This window comes from Branchiostoma lanceolatum, chromosome 7, assembly GCF_035083965.1.
Source record: "Branchiostoma lanceolatum isolate klBraLanc5 chromosome 7, klBraLanc5.hap2, whole genome shotgun sequence".
Classification (NCBI taxonomy): domain Eukaryota; kingdom Metazoa; phylum Chordata; class Leptocardii; order Amphioxiformes; family Branchiostomatidae; genus Branchiostoma; species Branchiostoma lanceolatum.
In genome coordinates, this window is record NC_089728.1 from 4,744,644 (window position 1) to 4,763,542 (window position 18,899).

Genomic DNA, 18,899 nt, shown 5'->3' on the forward strand with positions numbered 1-18,899 from the left:
AAGTTTCTCAAATCATTCTATATACAGTACAGATTCTACTACATAATCTAGTTTCCCCATTCAAGAGCCTTGACGAACTCTTCCTCTGTGAAGCTCAGCATTTTGGCAGCTTCAACATGCATCTGTTGGGAGGAAATGTACAGGAATTAGATGGCACAAATTGGTAGCTAAATTTAAAAGGTAGTCCCATAGCCTTTTTTTAAGGGCTTAAAGGCAGTGGATTGTTAGACCATTGTGTAAGACACGGTATTGCAAGGCGGAGCCCATCCCTCTCCTTCCACTACCTTTTACCTCCCCAATCGAAGTCAGGTACCTATTTTTACACCTGGCTTGTGTGAGGAGTCTAGCCAGGAATCGAACCTGTGACCTCTCGATCTTTTGTATGCTGGCCTAGCCAGTCGGCCATTCAACACCGACAAGAGATATGTGAAAAATAGCAATAATGCAAGGGAACTGTTAAAAAGGGACACAAAAGCTATTATTGCATGGACAATGACAAAATGTACCTTCTGCCGTTTGAGTATGTCGATGAGCTTGAGCTGTTTTTTGAAGCCTGCCATCAGCTCGTTTTTCTGTTTCTCCAGCCGTTTGTTCTCCTGCTGCAGCTGTTCCACTCTCCTCCGCTCCTGCTCTGTCACGTCCTGTGTGCAAGGAAAAGGACAAAAATGTTTGTCAAGGTGGAGAGAAATGTACTAGCATCGGAGAGTGGAGCTATGGCAAGTGTGCTCTTTGCTAGCTGTAAAGGAATGTCCTAGTAATCCGATTCCCCTATTGCTTTGAGCAAAAAATTGACTTTTATCTTCAGCAATTATCACAAGGTCTGCACTATTCCCATCATGCATCACTTAGGGGTCTGCATGGAGATATATAATTACTGGATTATAAATCAATTCTTTGTCATTCTGTGATGAAATGTTGCAAAATTTGGTTGATTTGTATTTAAAAAAAATGTAATGTTTTGGAAAATAACAACTGCTTTAGCAGCTGAGTACCCCTTTAATGTCTTTCAGACCTTACGATCATTTGGGAACATGTGTCATACCTTAGATGATGACTTTGCTTTCTGTAGCTGCAGTTTGTATTTCTCAGCCTCCTCCAGAGCCCTGTTCAGTCGCACCTCTGTGGCGCCGTGGTTTGTGTCTGCCTGCTTCTGTTGACGTTTCAGAGTCTCCAGTTCCTGGAAAAGTAGAACAGATACTAGTACAACATTATCCACACAAACAAGGCCTAAAGAAAAAATGTATTTCTGGTAACCCTAGCAAAAACCCAACCACGTAAGCAATGGAGGAACCAGATTGTAAGTGACACTGGATTAAACATACGGGTAGCGGAGGCTATGGCACGGGACAGGGCTTCCTGGAGGAACCTGGAGGAGAGCAAGGGGCCAGTTACTGGCCTGGGCACTTAGGCAGGTAGGCTAGCAAAAACCTGCTGACCCTAGCTTTTTGGGGGTGGTCAACCACCTCAAGGGACATAGTATTTTCGATCTGAGTGATGAAGTTCTCATTTCTGTTGCCAAAGAAAATCGTGGTGCTTGTACAATGTATATCTGTATAATTAAAACATGATATCGACTATACCAATGTCCTGATAAAGTTTCACATTGTTAAACTGCCTTTTGTTTGGTCACTTTGGCTGAAATCTGAAAATAAAAAAGAATCCCTACCTACCGACTGATTTGACCTTAACGGGAAACACAACATTAATTTTACTAGGCCTAAGCACTACACACTTACATATGGAGACATTTACAAGACCTTTAATTTGTTGCATAACATTGGATATTTTTAAAGTTGTCTCCCCATTCCCATCTTCACCCTGCCTGACCTTCCTGAGTGAAGCCAGCTGCTGCTCAAGACCGTCCGACTTTTTCTTGACGTCTTCAGACAGCTTCTTGAACTTCTCCATCTGTGACTGCTGGGTCTGTGTGGTCCTGGTCAGACGACCACGTTCCTCTTCAAGGTCTGCAATAAAACAACATTTTATAATAGAACAGCTAACAGCTAGTTATCGTGTTTTAATCAAGTATTATCGTTGAGATTTTTATAATGCAATCATGATGTCATGGTATGTCACCAAAGGCGATTGTGATGTGTAAGAATGTTTCTTTTATCAACCGTGTAAACAGCCTCATTTGTAAGTCTTGCTATTTCTGAATAAACCAGTCTACATACACATACACATACACACACACCTTGTGGCACCCAATGACAAAACTCCTAAAGAAGAGAAGTGCGATATCAACTTCAAACAACCTTTGACATAAAGTTACATGTTCAGAGCAATCGGATCAGATAGCAGAAGAGGACTGAGTAATTCAGTCCAAAATTCCAGTAAGTCAAATTTCTTTTTAGTTGCCATCCCTTTCATACTTTGAACTTTCTGCCTTCCATTTCCATACTCTGATGTATACATCTACATTGTAAATGACTGACACAAAGCATCTAGAATTTTACACCAAGTGGGTCTTCACCTTCACCGAGTTCCATCCTCAACTGGGCCTGTTAGTTAGTTAAAATCCTCCCACACCATTATTGATGTATAGGGCAGTGCCCATCTCCATTTCATAGCCCTGGGCCACACTTGTGGTGCAATCACTGTAGCAGGGGGCTATTCCACTGGCAGTGAAGTGTGTTTAACTTCCATACTGTTTCAGAAGTATGTACCATTTTTATAAAGTCTTTGGTATGACTCAATGCGCCTCTTGTCCAGAGGTGTCCTACCCGGGGCTTGAACCCCAGTCCTTCTGGTCCAAGTAATTTGAACCAGATGTGGTGAGAGGCAGAAGACGCAGACCACTACACCACAGGGACACCCCAAGTGGGCCTGTAGATCCAGAAAAAGTGTTGGATATCCTCACCTTTGATTCTGGTGACCAGTGTAGAGTTCTCGTCTCCCCTCTTGGTGCATTCATGTCCCAGTCTGTCCACTTCCTCCTGCATCACACGCAGCTTGGCTTTCAGGAACCTTATCTGGGCCTCTGAAACATGGCAAATATCTTGTCACTGTTTTTCAAAACTTCAAGACAGTAAAAGGTAGGCAAAGGTAGTCCATAGCCTTTTTGAGCCGCTGTGTCTAGGGCATGGTACTGGAAAGCAGAGCTGACCCCTTGGCCCTCTCCTTCCACTGCCTTTTACCTCACCAACCAAGACATAGTCAGGTACCAATTTCTACATCGTGTTAAGTGCCTTCCTGTCCCAAGAATGACTAGCAATCAAACCTGTAACCTCTCAATTTTGTGTCCGCTTGCCATGCCATTCAACACCATAAAACTGCAAGACAGTGTCCAGAAAAAACTCTGATCCAAATACACATACCAAAGGTGCAGAACGCAAGGCCTCTAGAACCTTACCTGCCCCCATCTCCTGTGCAGCTGAAGGTAGAACATCGTCCATGTCGTTCAGGGTTCTCCCTGACTCCACCTCACCCTCCAGTTTAGTGATGGTCTCTGTGAGGGAGAAGTCTGACACCTCATCAGGCACTGCTACATCCTCGGCTGCTAGCTCTGCTTTGGACCTGGGTCTGAAAATTACGGAGGGAGATGATTATGATCAATCTGGCCTCATGCTAAGATGGGAGATAATTCCTTTCAGTGTCACAGGCCAATCATAATTGAGCTCTATTCAGTCCTGACGCTTCCAGTGTCACAGGTCAATCATAACTCAGCTTACAGCAACAGAGCAGATTTAGGCTTTGGAATGGTTTTGAATTTGATTCTCACAAGATACTTTCCTTCCTAGCAAATCCATCACCAGACCATTAGGATACAGTATTAAAGGGATGTTAGAAAGGAAAAATCCAGCTAAGAACAAGACTGTGTTACCTGGAGGCTCTTGACTTGTTCCTCTGTTTGGTGTGGTTGGATGTTGGTCTGACTTTAGGTCTGACCACTTGCTCCTCTTGAGGCTCTATACTTGCATGCACAGGGTCTGGAGAGGCTTCTCTCCTAAAGAGAAATGGATAGTTGTACTGCATTCATGTCGGAGGCTTAGGCGACATCAATTCAATTTCTGGGTTAACGGATTTTTTTAAATTTTAGCACGAGGACATCATTAAAACAGAAGGCTAGGGTGAAAACTTGCACCTGACCCTGTTCACTCCCTGAAACTGTGTGCACCAAAGTACAAACTTTCCTCTGAGATTCTGTTTTTATGTTGATTTTCCAATTAATCAAGCTTTTTTAAAAATTCCGTTAACCAAGAAATTAAATTGGTGTGGCCTAATACCATGAATCTTGAAACTTATTCGGTGGTTTCCTTTTTGTGGTGACCTTTCATGACACAGCGAACTACAGAAATGTTTCAACCGCAAATTCAATAAGCTGCAAAAACCTCCTTTTTTCTTATTAGGTTATCACTGCACAATTAAACAGTAGTAAACGGAAGTAAATGGATTTACAGTATACCTGTAAAAACCCAAAGGGGCGAGTACGCCGCTCCTGGGATTAGAACCTGCGCCAATCCCGATCCGCACGGCTTGGGAAATCAACGCGCTAACCACTAGGCTAAAGGGTACGGACCAGTTAGACTGGTCAGTTAGTGGACGTTGATCCCCACTGTTACATACCCATAGTTTTCTAAGTCGTCGTCCAGGTCGATAGTGGAGACCCTGGACAGCAGACTGTTCTGTCCCCGCAGGACCTCCTCCGCCTCCTGGACCAACGTGGCCGTCCGCGCCTCCAGCTCCGCGTTCAGGCGAAGATACTCCTCTTCCTTACTCAGGAGGTCACTGGATGACTTCTGGGGAAGCATGGTTTGAGAGAGAAAATAAGATTTGACTAGAAATGTAAAATCTACAAGCAAATACATAATGTTTAATGTCCTCCTTAGCTGAAATGCTGTGTTCTGCCGGCCATGCCACTTTCAAAGGAAGTGGACATGATAAAGTAAAACATGACTGTGAACAAGATCAGTTGAAACAAGGTTTAAAATCAATTTTGTGACCTCCTTGGTTGAAAGAAAGTTTCATAAAAAGGGTCCGAATGACATAAACAAAAAACAAGCAGAAAACCAAAAAGTTATGGCAAATAAAGATTAAAATGTTGAAACATAACTTTGCCTGATACGTTACCTTAGCTGTCCCAGGTCTAGAGTTGTTGTCCTTGCTCGACGGCGGTCTCTTGTTCATGTTCGTTCTACTCCCTGCACGACTGGAACTCATCTGAAGCCAGCAAAAATATATAAATGTGTCAAAAAATGTTAGCCATTCCCTTGGAAACAAGCAACATGCCCCCCCCCCCCCCCCAACACACATACAAACAGATCTATATAACTATAATGAAAGCTCATCTGTGTTGGTAGTAATCATAATACAATGCTAAACTTTCTTCCAACACTAAGGTATTCACGGATCGAATTTTCGACGACCACTGTCGCCTTCTTCAGGATCAATAATGACCAATCACTGCCGAACGTAAACTCGCGAGAGTTACGGACACGTGACTCTATTGACACATGTCACTGCGGATACGTGACGTCAGCAATTGGTCAAACGTGCCAGGAAGTTTATATCTACAGCTCCGCACCCTCCCCTCTGGTGGTTCCGGTACGTCGACGACACCCACACCAAACTCAAGAAAGCCCACGCACAGGAATTCATAGACCATCTCAACTCTCTGGACCCCGACATCAAATTCACATCGGAGAAAGAACAGGACAGAACCCTCCCCTTCCTCGACACTCTCACCACGATCCAAGACGACGGCTCATTACGTCTGAGCATCTACCGGAAACCCACTCACACAGACCAATACCTCAACTTCAGATCCAACCATCCTCTTGAACACAAACTTGGGGTCGTGAAGACGTTACTCCACAGAGCTGACACGATCATAACGGATCCACACGACAGAGAGACAGAGAAACAACACATCAAACAGGCACTGAAGGACTGCGGGTACCCTAAGTGGGCCATTGACAAGGCAACCGCACCAAAGCCCCCTCAACAGAACAACAGGAACCCGGGGACGAGAGAGAGGGACAAAGGACGCATCACCCTTCCGTACATCAAGACCGTCTCAGAACCCCTGCGCAGAATATTTGCTTCACACGGGATCTCCACCAGCTTCAAACCTACGAACACACTGCGACAGCTTCTCGTGGCGCCGAAGGACAAAACCCCAAGAGAAGAGAAGTGCGGTGTAGTGTACCACATTCCGTGTCAGGGAACCACTAGACAAGGGACTTGTGAAGAATTCTACATTGGTGAGACAGAACGCTCATTGAGAACTAGATTCCTTGAACACAAACGCCCCAGCTCGCATTCGTCTGAAGTCTCTCAACACATCCACATTGAATCTCCGGGCCATACCGTTTCGCTGGACAAAGTCAGAATTCTGGACACTGAACAGGACTACTTTATGAGAGGTATAAAGGAGGCCATATATATCAGGGCACTCCAGCCGTCACTCAACAGAGACAGTGGGCGTTATAAACTTCCTGGCACGTTTGACCAATTGCTGACGTCACGTATCCGCAGTGACATGTGTCAATAGAGTCACGTGTCCGTAACTCTCGCGAGTTTACGTTCGGCAGTGATTGGTCATTATTGATCCTGAAGAAGGCGACAGTGGTCGTCGAAAATTCGATCCGTGAATACCTTAGTGTTGGAAGAAAGTTTAGCATTGTATTAAGATCTATATAACTTTCACACGAAAATTCACATGAAATGATATGATAAAATCATCATTTCATGGAGTCGTGGAAAGAAAATACGTACATGTTACCTTTTACACGAAGGAAAAGTCGCCTGTATCTGGAAAAATGTTAAAATTGGGGGGAAAACACAAACAACTTTGAAGGTCCCGAAGAATCCCGCTCAGGTCAAAGGTTGTTCAAACATACCGAGTACGCAGGTCCGAATATTACATTTCGTTTGAGGATCAGAATAGTTTCATACTTATTTTGCAATTATTGTCCAAATCTACATAGACTGACCAATAAACAGTAAATATAATTAATGACAAAACATGACTTAGGATATCTAATCATTTGTAGTAGCTACGAGAACGTTTTCAAGTTTTAAAATATCAAACTCCTTACCTATCCTGTAAAAGTGGTATAGTCTGTCAAGCGGTTGCGAATGTTACATTTCCTCTGAGGGTAACATTGGGTACTTATATTTCTTAAGTATGGCTCGAATTTAGTTTAATAAGTTGATGAAGAATAAAAATAACTAATTATTAATATTTCAAATAGGATATTTAACCATTTTTGATACTGGATTAAAAGTTTTTGAAATCGCAACTCCTTACCTATCCATAAAAAGTGGTATAGTCTATCCAGGTATCACGTCGGGTGCGGTTTGTTATTGTTTCTTAGAATGACACACAAAGGTGGGCGACGGAGGCAGGTGAAACAGGTGAAACCAGAACGGCTACAGGTGCGCAGCTGCAGGTAACAGGTGTATAGCTCTTCTCTACGGTTCCACAGCTCGTAATGAGGATGCACACGGCTTACGGGACAACAGATCGTTGAGGTACAACGTTTAAATCATACAACTATCAAAGACTTATGAGTTGCTGAAAATTTGTTTTGTACAGATTATGCTACTCCGTCAACTATGTCGAGAAATATTAAGAAAATTATATCATTTCTTTTCATATCATATCTAACGTTATGTATAAAAGGCACGTAAATGTCTTGCGTCAATATAAACGCATGGTCGGCATGCCTGTGTATTTGTGCCATTTTTACGTAAAACCCGGAGATAAAAGAACCCCTCCTGTGTTAGATGCGATGTTTCTTATGAACATGAAAGGAGATTGCGGTTTTTTTTATACTTTCTTTGTTGAAAATATGATTTGCAATACCCACCTGTACATGTGTCTGTCCAATAGCAAGCAGATATGATGTGTATTGAAGCTACAGTTACATGAAATCAGTTGTGCCAGTTGTTTGTATGTATTTATATTTGCATGTTCAAAATCAGCTCGTCTTTGGGCAATATTTACATATGATCGAGGCTGTTGACAGGATGTTCCTGTCAATAAGAATCTTTCCTGTCAACAAGAATTTTTCAAGCTATTGACAGGATGTTCACTATTGACAGGATGTTCCTGTCATAGCAGGTTTTCAACCCTTTCAACTCTTATCAAAATCTCAAAATATATATAAAGAGTCATAGATTGTTGTATTAGGGTTAGTGTCTCTTTGACTGACAGTAGTTTTCGTCTCCAAGCAGATCTTGGGTATATTGTTATGTAGGTTTCTTGACATGGCATCTGTCTATGGCACAGGTGTGCGGTTGTTGTTGTTTTCATGATCAGTCACATCAAAGGTGATATAGTAAGACTTGACGTCATCTCACTTGCCTCTGCTTGCAGACCAATTCTTGTCAATCTATAAGTCTTAAGAACAAATCAAGGCTACCACTCAATCAACCGGTGTAAAAATGTACTGATTATTAATAAGGTGTAGTGAAGCTTAATGCAGGATGGTGTGCATGGGAGATGCTAGCATCGGTAAATATAGCAGGTCGGCAACAGTCAGCAATGCTTAGCGATGAATTCAGGAGGGTCACGCTTCGATTAACTTTAAACAACTTTCTTGCAAAAGGGTTTGGGAATGATCAATGAGTTGATTAGATTGTTCCTACTTTGTGTTCATTGGGCTTCTGGCAAAACTAGTCTGCAAACAGTAACACAGCCAGATACTCTAGATCTGTTGTCACTGTTGGGCAATCTGGCATGCAGACAGACAGAATAGTTGCCTGCAACACATCATAGTACTGTACAATGTATAGTACGTATTTGTACATATAGTACATGTAGCACTTAGACAAGGGGGTAGGCGGGCAGAAGTCTGAACCAACATTTTTGGGTTGGAGTTTGTGGTGAAGAGGTCACTGCAAAAACCGCGAACATGAAACCACTGCAAACTTATACACATTTAGTGATGATTTACAGTAAGCCTAGTGCTGACCCAGTTCTGCCCTAGTTGCTTTGTCCCATCTAGTATTACTGCTGTAAATAAGCTTTAAAGTACTTCAATCTTAGCTGACAACAATCCTATTTACCCTCTGTGTGAATGGTGCATGCTGTTGTGTGTCAATCCTTCCTTGTGTTGTCTCCTGGTTTTTAAAAATCCATGTAATGCGATCAGTTTATCTTCTAAAGTGTCTTTCTTGTCCACACGTACTGCAGGTGTAGTCGACAATACTCCAACACACCAAGAGGAGAAGGACTTCAGTACAGATCTTTAATTTGCTGCTGTTGGATCCGGACTTGATAAGATTTGCGGATTTAAGGAGTGAAGAGAGAGTACAGCGTGGGAAGACAATGCCATGGGGATCGGGTGCTCTGTTCGCTCCTCCGTACCGAGCACGGACTTTGGCGAGGATTCGCACGAGACCCACAGGTAAGGGACCAGCAGCTTGATACTACATGTAGTAATGGTGCTGTAAATTCATGTAACCGGTGCTATGACCTAATCAGTTATGTACTCGCCTTGCACACAAGGTCATAAGTTTGATCTCGGCCGAGTCATACCAAAGACAGTAAAAAATGGTACATGCTGCTTTCGTTGCTTATAGCACTCGAAAGCATTTGGGAAAGAGTATGACAGTTAAACACACACCACTACTACTTACTAGTGGACTAGGCCCCTTCTGTAGTGATTGCACACAAGTTGTGTGGCCCAAGGGCGACTGAAACAGAGATGGGCGCCGCCCTATGCACCATCTAGTGCGGGAAGGACTCTGCATTAATGTACTTTTGCCATGGTTTTATTTTGCGGTAGGAGGGTAAAGTTTTCGCTAAATGTTTTAAAACAACTCGATCTGTATGTTAGTACAGTAGTCATACAAGGGAGACATTTTTGCAATGTCATACTCATACATTCCTGGTTACATTCACAAAAATATTTATTGCCCTTAAGTGAGAAGCCATTTTGCTCATTTAGTTAGAAGTTTACAATTGTATTCCCATTTACCACAAGCTGTGCAAACACATTAATCCTAACATGTTGAGGTCGCTCACCCTCCTGGCATCTTGTTTACCAGAATCAAAACACTTCATCCAATGATTAGCGGACTGAAATCTAATTGCATTTCAATTTGATATGAGTCCGTTCTTAAGTAATCACTACTCTGTCTGTACACATGGATTAACTTGCCTAGATTTTAAGTACAGTAAACTTTAACAATTTGAAAACAACAACAGAGTGCATTGTGAATTTCAAAACACTTTATTTTCCAACAGAATTGCCTGCAGAATCTGCTGGTTTACACATAATACGGACAGCACTAATACTCAGTAATAGTTTGCCAGTTTTGAAAACTGATGAATTTGTGTATGAGACACACATGTATCTACATGTATAATGTTTTAAAACTGGCAAACTATATATACTTGCGCTGGAATTGTATCAAACACCTCTGAAAACTCCAGTACATAATATTTGAAGACAAACAAGAACCATGATGACATTGGGGACATGCCAAGTTTTCTAGCCTATTGGTCCAACAGCTAACTGAGTACATGGAAACGGGTAATGGGTTTTTCCCTCTGTAGTTGATGAGGGTCTGCATGGGGGGATCCTGGCAATGCTTAACTAAATTCAGGAGGCTCGTCAAAGCTTTATGGTAAATTTAGGAGGCCCGGCAATGCTTATAGGTAAATTCAGTTGCTAATTACAAAAGGTTTTTCGAACGAACTCATTGGATTGTTCTATTGTGGGTTTGTGAACACTGACACAACCAGATTGTCCGTTGTGACTTTTGGGCAATCTGGTATTTGACTTTGTGATACCACTAATTTGTCAATGTATTCAGAATCACAAATAACATGCTACGTAGAATTAAAACGACCAATTACTCTTCATGAATGATTTAGTAACAACACTTAATGTTGACTCAGAGTTGGCCAGCTACGATTAACAGTGAATCAAAGGAGCTCGCTACGCCTCCCAGAAAAAGACATGCAGACCCTCGCACGTGTTTTTCCCCTACACTTGATGCTTGAGTGGCGGCGCTGGAGAATGGCTTTGGCACCACTAGGTCAACAGTGGCATTCAGCTAACAGGCCAACTATTGTGTGCAAATGCTCTGATCCTGCAGTGTTTAGTTAGGCTTTTCTGGAGAGTCCATTTTCACCAGGTCTCCATAGCAACTTGGAGTTGAGGAGTCTTTCTGCTCGATGTTTTGCCCACTGAAAGTTTTACCATACTGTAAATTCATCTACTTTTGTGGGGGTTTTATTTTGCGGTAGAAGGAAAACGAAGGGTTCTGTAGAGTTGTGAATTCATGGTGAAAACATTTCTATAGTGCGGTGGTAACAAGTCGGAAACGCATATTCTTGGTGTCATCTGCTGGGAAAAATGTGAGAATAAAACTGCATGCTGCAAACATTTTAAGATTTTAAGTCAGTCATTCGGTGATGCAGAAAGTCTTTTGTTGATCATGGAGTTTGATCGATAATGAAGAAGTTTGAAAACTCAAGTGAGTCAATGTTTACAATGTTTAAAGAACACTGCTACGGTGCCTAAATTCACCTTGCATGATCGGGACCTTTGAGTCAAGAACTACCAATTTGTCAAAATTCAAACAAATCCATCCAAAGGATATGGAGTTATACATAGTGGCCAGCACACAAAGACAGTAATGCACAAAGAAAACAACATTTAATCGACTAGTCCAGCTACGTAGTAAATAGTAAAAAATGTATGATAAAATCAAAATACATTTTCCAGACTAGCTGATGTGTAGTTAAATTTTTTGGCTGCTGGATTTTAGGCAGTCCAGATAAAACCACCAAATTCTCTGAAATATAAAATTCCCTTAAAATGTTCTTATTTTATTCTCCCGGTATTGTTTTGTGCTGTCAATAAGATCTGGACTATCAAAGACATTTGTCATAGGTCAAGGATGGGCCTAGATGTGGAGGTTACAACGACATCAATTCTGTTCATTGTAACAGCTAGCACTTCACCCTCCATACAAGGGCCTCTTATCACCTTAGTCTTCTCTCTACGTACGTCAGCATGGGCTTTAATTGTTGCCGTGCCAAAGCCCACAACGGTGCTACAATTAGTTTGCTTCTGGAAGAGATGATCACTAGAGTTGAGGTGTGTAGCCTTGAATTGAAACCAAAGATAAACTGGGGAGTGCACCCATAACAGGAAGAAGAAATTGCAGCAGCAAGAAAAACCTCACATTTGAATCAAGCTGATCTTGTTGGTCGTTATATATAAGAGGAGGAGTAATGGTCCCCTGGCCGAAGGTAGTTCGTCCCATGTTGTGCATTAATTTTGGAGTACCGACCCACTTAACAACGAAGTGATCAAATTAGTTAACTGTAACAGCTGCACATCTCACTTTGTCACACACTTTATTTCCATCCAGAAAATGTGCATCATCAAAGTCTTTTACGTCTTAAGGCTACACCAATTCAATTTGTTGCTTCTCAGGTTTTTTCAGAAAAACTTTAGAGCGACAGGGCTAAAGAATTAAAAATAAAAGATTATTTGCAAATAGTCTGGGGTGGAGATAAGGGTTTACATAAGAATAAGAGGATTATTCAAATTTCATCTTTATATGGCCCATTTTATAATTTCAGTAACAAAATTACCTTTTACAATGTAATATATGGATTGATATTGAGAAATAGTTTTAATAAATGAAAAATTATTACTTATGATCAATATGACCACACTTTTTAGGTATGTGCAGGCCTTTATAATCTATTGTGGTGGCTATTGAGTTTTACAACTGAACAAATAGTAAAATTGGGAGTTAAAATTTGTGAATCATGGGAATAGTGACCCAATTTTTTGTTGTTTTTTTCAAAATGGGAGAAACAGGAAAGGCTATTCCAAGACGCAAAAAATTAAATTGGCGTGGCCTAATGTTAATAGCTTCATCAAATAAGATACGTACAAAAGAATGGGTGTATGCCGTAAAACCTCGAAATACTTGCTGCATTTAAAGTTGGATGTTCTAATCCCTTCTCCACTGCAGAATCATGGCTGACACCTTTTTCATTGTGTTGCTTCTATCATATCATCATTGTTACCTCCACGGAAATGGAGGTACTGCATCTTCTGTGTCTGTTTGTGTCTGTCATAGATGGATTGTAATGATATTTAATGATTTAGAGAACCCCTACCTACAGACCCTAATTCTTTCAGGACTGTAATGGACTGATCACATAGCCTCACCTATATGTACCTACATCAAAACATAGAAATGCAAAATAGATTGTAAAACATAACAATGCAAAAATTTTACGGACATGAATGATGAAGCCACTCTATGATTTATCATTGGTCAAACTGCTAATTGACATTCCCTCATTGGTTGAACTGCTAATTGTGATGGACAGTCAGGATCGGTCTATTGGAAACACAACACTAATTTTCCCAGGCCTCGCCACCCACCATGTAGAAGATGCCATCAGCATACCTAACAATGCATGATTATCTGGAGGGTGTCTCGGTAATGGACCATCTGATAACTAAAACAATTTTGCTAAATGACAGGCCATCGCACCAGACGAGCTTCCAGTGATAGGTATCCTCCCTCCCATCCCTCATCTGCTATCATTTCGTACTCTCCTGTGGGTTGGTGACGTCAGCTGGGAGCAGTCGCCATGACAACCTTATCTTTCCTTGTTGCCGGGGGTTACATGGAGCGTACCATCTCAGTGGGGAGTAACCCCCAGCATCTGTATTAGAGTGTGTCAAACTTGATTGATGTCCAGCAGAAATTCAAGTCTTAAATGAAATGCCCCCTGCAGTTCCGAAGAGAGACTTTTGTTACTCATGAATTTAAGTTCGCAGTGGTTTAATGTTCATAGTTTTTGCGGTAATCTCTCTCTTTTTATGACCGTGAACTTAAACCAGTGCTGAAATGCTCGTTCTGTCTTCTGACTGCATACCACCTTGTGCGAACTTAAATGCATTTACAGTGACTGACATCATCTTTGGAATTAATGTATGCCATACCAATCTACCAATGTTTAAAGTTGCAGTTGTATTTCTCATTTAATCACTCCGCATACTTTTTCTGCAGGGAGTTATACATTACATAACGTAGCAATCATGCATCAGTTGGTGATTCTGGCGGTTTGTTTTTGAAATTGTGCAGAATTCAAGTTGACAAAATACTTGGCCGTCTAATGGGGTATTTGATGTACAGCCGCTGTGAAGAGCAGAGTCAATAAATCTCCACCTGCTGACGTCAGTGCAGCGAAACAGATCGCTGTAATCACTTTCGCTTGCAGCGATAACGACATCTCATCTCAGGGCCCTTGGAGATAAAAAAAGAGAAAGTGATATCTCAGCATGCGTCTTACCCTCAGGGAAATCAGTACAGAATCAGAAGTTACTTACAGTCTGACAAGATACAAAGATTGTAATATTTATCAGGGTCAACTTGTTTGTTTGTTATAATGATAATAATAATAATGGTTTATTGGTCAGAAATTACCCATGCAATGGCAGCCAGTGCTGAATTGCTGCAGGGTTTACAATCACATAATACAGAACAGATACATATTTGCTCCACACTTGCACTTTGTGGTACTGTTGCAAGGGTCTGGGCAGCTGCCATTCGGCGCCAGCAGGTGACCTCAATACGACCTTCCCCAACTGAAGTCAGGTACCCATTCACACCTGGGTGGAGTGAGGAAAGTCTTGTTAAGTGCCTTTCCCAAGGGCACAACATCGGGGCATTTCTGGGTTTCGAACCTGGGACCTCTCGGTTCTGGGCGAAACACCGTACCGATTGTGCCACACGATGCCACTGTTTTATTGAGATCTCCATTTGTGTTACATAGAGAAACACTATTCTACATGAATTTCACTAACAGAATAAATTAAATGAAAATACCAAAAAAATACAATTGGTAAATAAAGAATAATAGAAAATAAAAGATGTAGTGATCTAAAGTACACTCTTACGATTTTTGTTAGATTTGAAAATATGAAACACAAAATTGCATTTGTCTGTCTCTGTCTGACAATGAATTCCCCCCACACGACAGCGATATGGCACGCGTCATTAGCTATGGAGACATCAATTTCAAAGCGTGACATTGATCACGTAGCGTTCTGTGTCTCGCAGAGATATGAGAGTAAAAAGGAGTGCTGTACCGTTGTCCTGATGACAGGATACATGACAGGATTTAGTGTTCTCGCCAGGCCTTTTCAGCATAGGGGCCCCCGATGCTGTGATCTGGACCCCGATGCTGTGTTTCAATGAGCATAGGGGTGTTTCTTTGTAGGAAAAACCTTCATAAATCTTATAAAAAGTTCATATTTGGCTTTAGAATGAGGATGTGGCAGAGGAAAAACTTTAACTTCACAAAATTTCTCCCTCAAAATGCGGGAAATATTGTCTTATTTGGTTATGAACTTCAAAATTTTGTGTGGGAAGATGCCAGACTCCCAAACGTTATCATGTCTTTGGCACTCCGCGAGTGACTTGGGCCTCGCAAAGTTGGCCTTCTATACCTGACCCCTATATGCTGTGAAAAGGGGTAGTGAACTGATCCAAGGGATACACAGTGACTGTAAACTTGAAACTTCTGTGGTGGTTTTATTCTGGCGGGTTTTCACTGTGACCTCTCATCCACGAATTCATGTCACCACAGATACGTTTCCCTTGTGTTACCACTTGCATTTGCTTACTTGATTATGTCGAGTCTGGGTTTCCCAGGCCTGGAGTCGTGTTGGCTTTCCATGTGTCTCTAGATCTGTCCCTGACATGTTGTACCGTATACGTACTACAGAATCGTTTTAATTGTGAAGTTAAAACGCAGCAAAAACCTCTTTTTCCCGAAATAAAACGACTGCAAAACTAAATGAATTTACAGTACACGTATGCATTATCAGGGTCTGGGGAAACTAAACCTGAGAGGACTTGCCAATTCAGTTACAGCAGAAGAAACCTGTGGGTTTTCCAAACACCACATTCTGTAACATGCCTTAGGGAACAGTCATACAACTAAGACTGAGAATCATCAGGCAAGCAGAAACAAAACCTTCCACAAATCCTCACTGGTAGGTCAGTTAAGGACCAAGTCTGGGTCTTAATGCAAGTTGATCTCTAGTTCACGTTTTCACAATTTCAAGTTCACGATAAGCTTTTACCCTTTATAACTGCACGTACATGTTATATGGAAAGTTTTTGACCTTGTTGTCTTCGAACACAAAGATTTTTAGACTGTTATAAATTTATAAACACTGGAGTCTCTCAATCTTGCAATTCTGGTGGTATTATGATGATTACTGACATTAAATTTAACAAATTCACTCAGTATCCCATCTTCAACAGCAACGAATATAGATTACACAACGAAGAATGGTGAATTAGCGTTATATTCCAGCAAAAGTATTTCAAGCCTTACATTTAGCACACTGAAGTCATTTGGCACCCCATTCTCTATTGGTTACAGAGTTATAGGCAGCAGGGAGAAGGTTAAGTTTGTTTTGCCAACACCTACCAAATATCATGGAGATCATTCCTAATTTCTCAGGTTACATGTGCATGGCCCTCAAACCCACGCACAGACAATACTGAAAATTTATTCTGTTGATGGATGTGTGTAAATCTAATTACTGTTTCCCCATCACATTATGAAATAGAATTTGTAGCACCCCCAGCTGCTCTTTATTAACTGTTAGCCTTGGAAGGTTGGCAACACCTGCAGCTGCTGAATCAGATGATGCGTCCCAGTAAAAGATTTGCTGCTACAATTAACATTGTTAAAAGTATCAAAGTATCAATGTTTATTTTGAAGAATTTATATCTTGGCTGTATAATTTGATTTCTTTATCCATACAATCAATTCAATCAATATGCTTGCCTTAGGAACTAAACTTTGATTACAACTTAGTGGGTATATACAGGTACCGGTGTTGCAGGCTGGAATGCATGTACCAAGGTACATTCTGGCCAGGGGTACATTCTGGCCTGCTACACTGGACCAAAGAGGTTATATATAACCTCCTTGACTGGACAGAAGTACATGTTTCTTTTTTTAGTGTGATTATAACTCTAATATGCTGATGTTTGTTGCTTTGCTTACTTGCTTACTTTGTTACCTCCGTGAAAACGTTGGTGTGTGTGTTTGTTTCTCATCGTGTGAGTCTGCAGTGATGTGAATTCTGCATATAGTGGCAGCGTGTAAGGCAGAAGTGGTGTAATAGGATACTTGTTGTTTAGGGCTCCATCATCGGGTGCCTCCCCCCAGGTTGGTCAGCGACCACGACTGCGTCCCCACCGCATCAGCGCCACATCCTCCAGCAGCGTAGCAGTGACCTTGTACGACCTTGGCAATGGAGAGGATCCTTTCCCGCCGGAGTCACAGGTGGTTGCAAAATTCAAGTACAAAACATTTTAAAAAGAATGGTGTACAATTACATATATTCAATTCAAAGCTGGGCTGTCTCAAGTTTCAATTTGTTTCCATTCCACTCATTGTTGGGAGCCCATGTTGTTAATTTTCATTGTTTAAGTAAATCTGTCATTTGCTTGCCAAAATACATTTTCAAATTCATGTCATATCGATAATGAAATTATGATTTTTTGGACGGACTGGATAGAATTTTCCTGTCCGAAAAAGTTTGGAAGCAGAGAGGAGACTTGGGAGCTATGATAGGTTTGGATTCCAGACAAGAGTGACGGGTTCTGGAGACAGCCATGGATTCAACTCAAAGTCTATCATACAAAGGAAAGAAAAAAAGCATTTATCCAATCACTGTTCCTGTCAAGTTCTGAGGCTTTGGGATAGTCTCTATCAATTCTCATTAGTTTCAATATAAAGAACTCTGGCCATATTTTTCAGCAATCCAGCCATGCAGAGGAAACACCCCCCATCGTACGCCGGCTGACTCTCACAACCGTGGAGATCACCAGCCACATTCAGACCACGGAAGTCACCGTCGCGCAACCACGCGAGCAACCTGCCCAGAGTGCAACAAGCAAGCAGCCTGGGACTCAGAAAACCTCCCAGGATGCATCACTTCAAAAACCTACCAGCCAGCCCCAATCCCAGGATGCAACAGTCCATCAGTCCCAGGATTCCCCAGCAGGTGTCAAACATGCTGCTGTCACATCGCCCCCAGAGCCAAGACCTCCTAAACCCCCGCCGCCTCTGCCTGATTTGAGAGTCTTGTCTGAGAATGAGAGGAAACTGTTGTGTGGGAGAAGTGATGCTGATGTCACCTTAAGGCCCAAAGTCATCAGGGTTTATGTGATATCTTGTGCAGAAGGTGGGTACAACACTGTGATATACAAAAATGTAGGTTTTGGCCTCCTAGCCCCTTTTTTTTTGAACTGCAAGGAACAACTTTGTTGGAGATATTGAAAGAGAATAATCATCATGAGATTTTTGTTTGTTTCTTTTTCTTGTCAGATTCCATGCAAGAAAGAGCGATTCTGAGGGAGAAAGTCAGCCCGTCGTTGAAAAATCACTGTGGTATGCTGGGATACCAGTTTGAGCTGGTGGACATGTATGAGGGCGTGTCCGAGAGGGAGGTCAATGACCCCAAGCTCCTGCAGGCCGCCCTGAGGGAGATGGACATCTGTATGGAGACGTCACTTGGACCTCAGCTACTGGTAAATAGATATGAATCGTTCTCAGAAATGTCTTTCTGTCTTTTTCAGACAATCTCACTTATTCCTTCCCTCCTTTAACCTGTAATTTCAATGAGCAAACTGCAAACCATTTATTTGATGTTAGCATCAACTCTTCCATAGTCATTGCAAAATGTCAAGTATGTGGTTTGTTGTAGTATGCTTTTATTAATCTGTCTTTCTTTGAGGACATATGATATAGCTTTGTGTGTTTAAACTGGTCTTTTTACCTTAGGGATTATACGTTACATGATCAAACTTGTAACATATTTACTTATGTCTCTGACTCTTTCAAGTAAACCAGAGAGTTATAACTACATTGT

General features: G+C 41.6%; 3 protein-coding genes across 4 annotated transcripts in view; 2 read left to right on the forward strand and 1 right to left on the reverse strand.

Annotated features, from left to right (window-relative positions):
* Nucleotides 1-6,856, reverse strand: LOC136438765 (testis-expressed protein 9-like). 2 transcript variants are annotated; one of them, XM_066433699.1, is made up of 10 exons: nt 6,725-6,856; nt 5,071-5,160; nt 4,567-4,736; nt 3,824-3,946; nt 3,353-3,522; nt 2,861-2,980; nt 1,828-1,964; nt 1,043-1,177; nt 507-641; nt 1-122 (listed from the first exon to the last, which is right to left on the reverse strand). In XM_066433699.1, the coding sequence occupies exons 2-10, from the start codon at nt 5,158-5,160 to the stop codon at nt 48-50; spliced, it is 1,155 nt and encodes a 384-aa protein (XP_066289796.1). In that variant the 5' UTR covers nt 6,725-6,856; the 3' UTR covers nt 1-47. The 2 variants fall into 2 exon arrangements, with proteins under 2 accessions (XP_066289796.1, XP_066289793.1); XM_066433696.1 differs by having other exon boundaries at nt 4,567-4,739; nt 6,725-6,855.
* On the forward strand, nt 5,277-9,201 carry LOC136438330 (uncharacterized). The gene is made up of 3 exons (XM_066433094.1): nt 5,277-5,292; nt 5,517-6,158; nt 9,143-9,201. The coding sequence occupies exons 1-3, from the start codon at nt 5,277-5,279 to the stop codon at nt 9,199-9,201; spliced, it is 717 nt and encodes a 238-aa protein (XP_066289191.1).
* LOC136438768 (NACHT domain- and WD repeat-containing protein 1-like) overlaps nt 7,275-18,899 on the forward strand; it is a 22,512-nt gene continuing 10,887 nt past the window's right edge. The window contains exons 1-5 of the mRNA XM_066433705.1: nt 7,275-7,476; nt 9,143-9,356; nt 17,164-17,308; nt 17,786-18,212; nt 18,356-18,558. Coding sequence (XP_066289802.1) covers nt 9,283-9,356; nt 17,164-17,308; nt 17,786-18,212; nt 18,356-18,558 — 849 coding nt within the window. The 5' untranslated portion in view covers nt 7,275-7,476; nt 9,143-9,282. The remainder of the gene's footprint in view (nt 7,477-9,142; nt 9,357-17,163; nt 17,309-17,785; nt 18,213-18,355; nt 18,559-18,899) is intronic.

Coding starts and splice junctions, on each gene's coding strand:
- LOC136438765 (XM_066433696.1), bottom strand. CDS start 5,160: ATGAGTTCCAGTCGTGCAGGGAGTAGAACGAACATGAACAAGAGACCG. Junction 3,523..3,823: donor AACAAGTCAAGAGCCTCCAG/GTAACACAGTCT, acceptor CGTAATTTTCAG/ACCCAGGTCCAAAGCAGAGC. Junction 1,178..1,827: donor AGCTGGCTTCACTCAGGAAG/GTCAGGCAGGGT, acceptor CTACTTTTCCAG/GAACTGGAGACTCTGAAACG.
- LOC136438330 (XM_066433094.1), top strand. Junction 6,159..9,142: donor TGTAGTGTACCACATTCCGT/GTCAGGGAACCA, acceptor CACGTACTGCAG/GTGTAGTCGACAATACTCCA.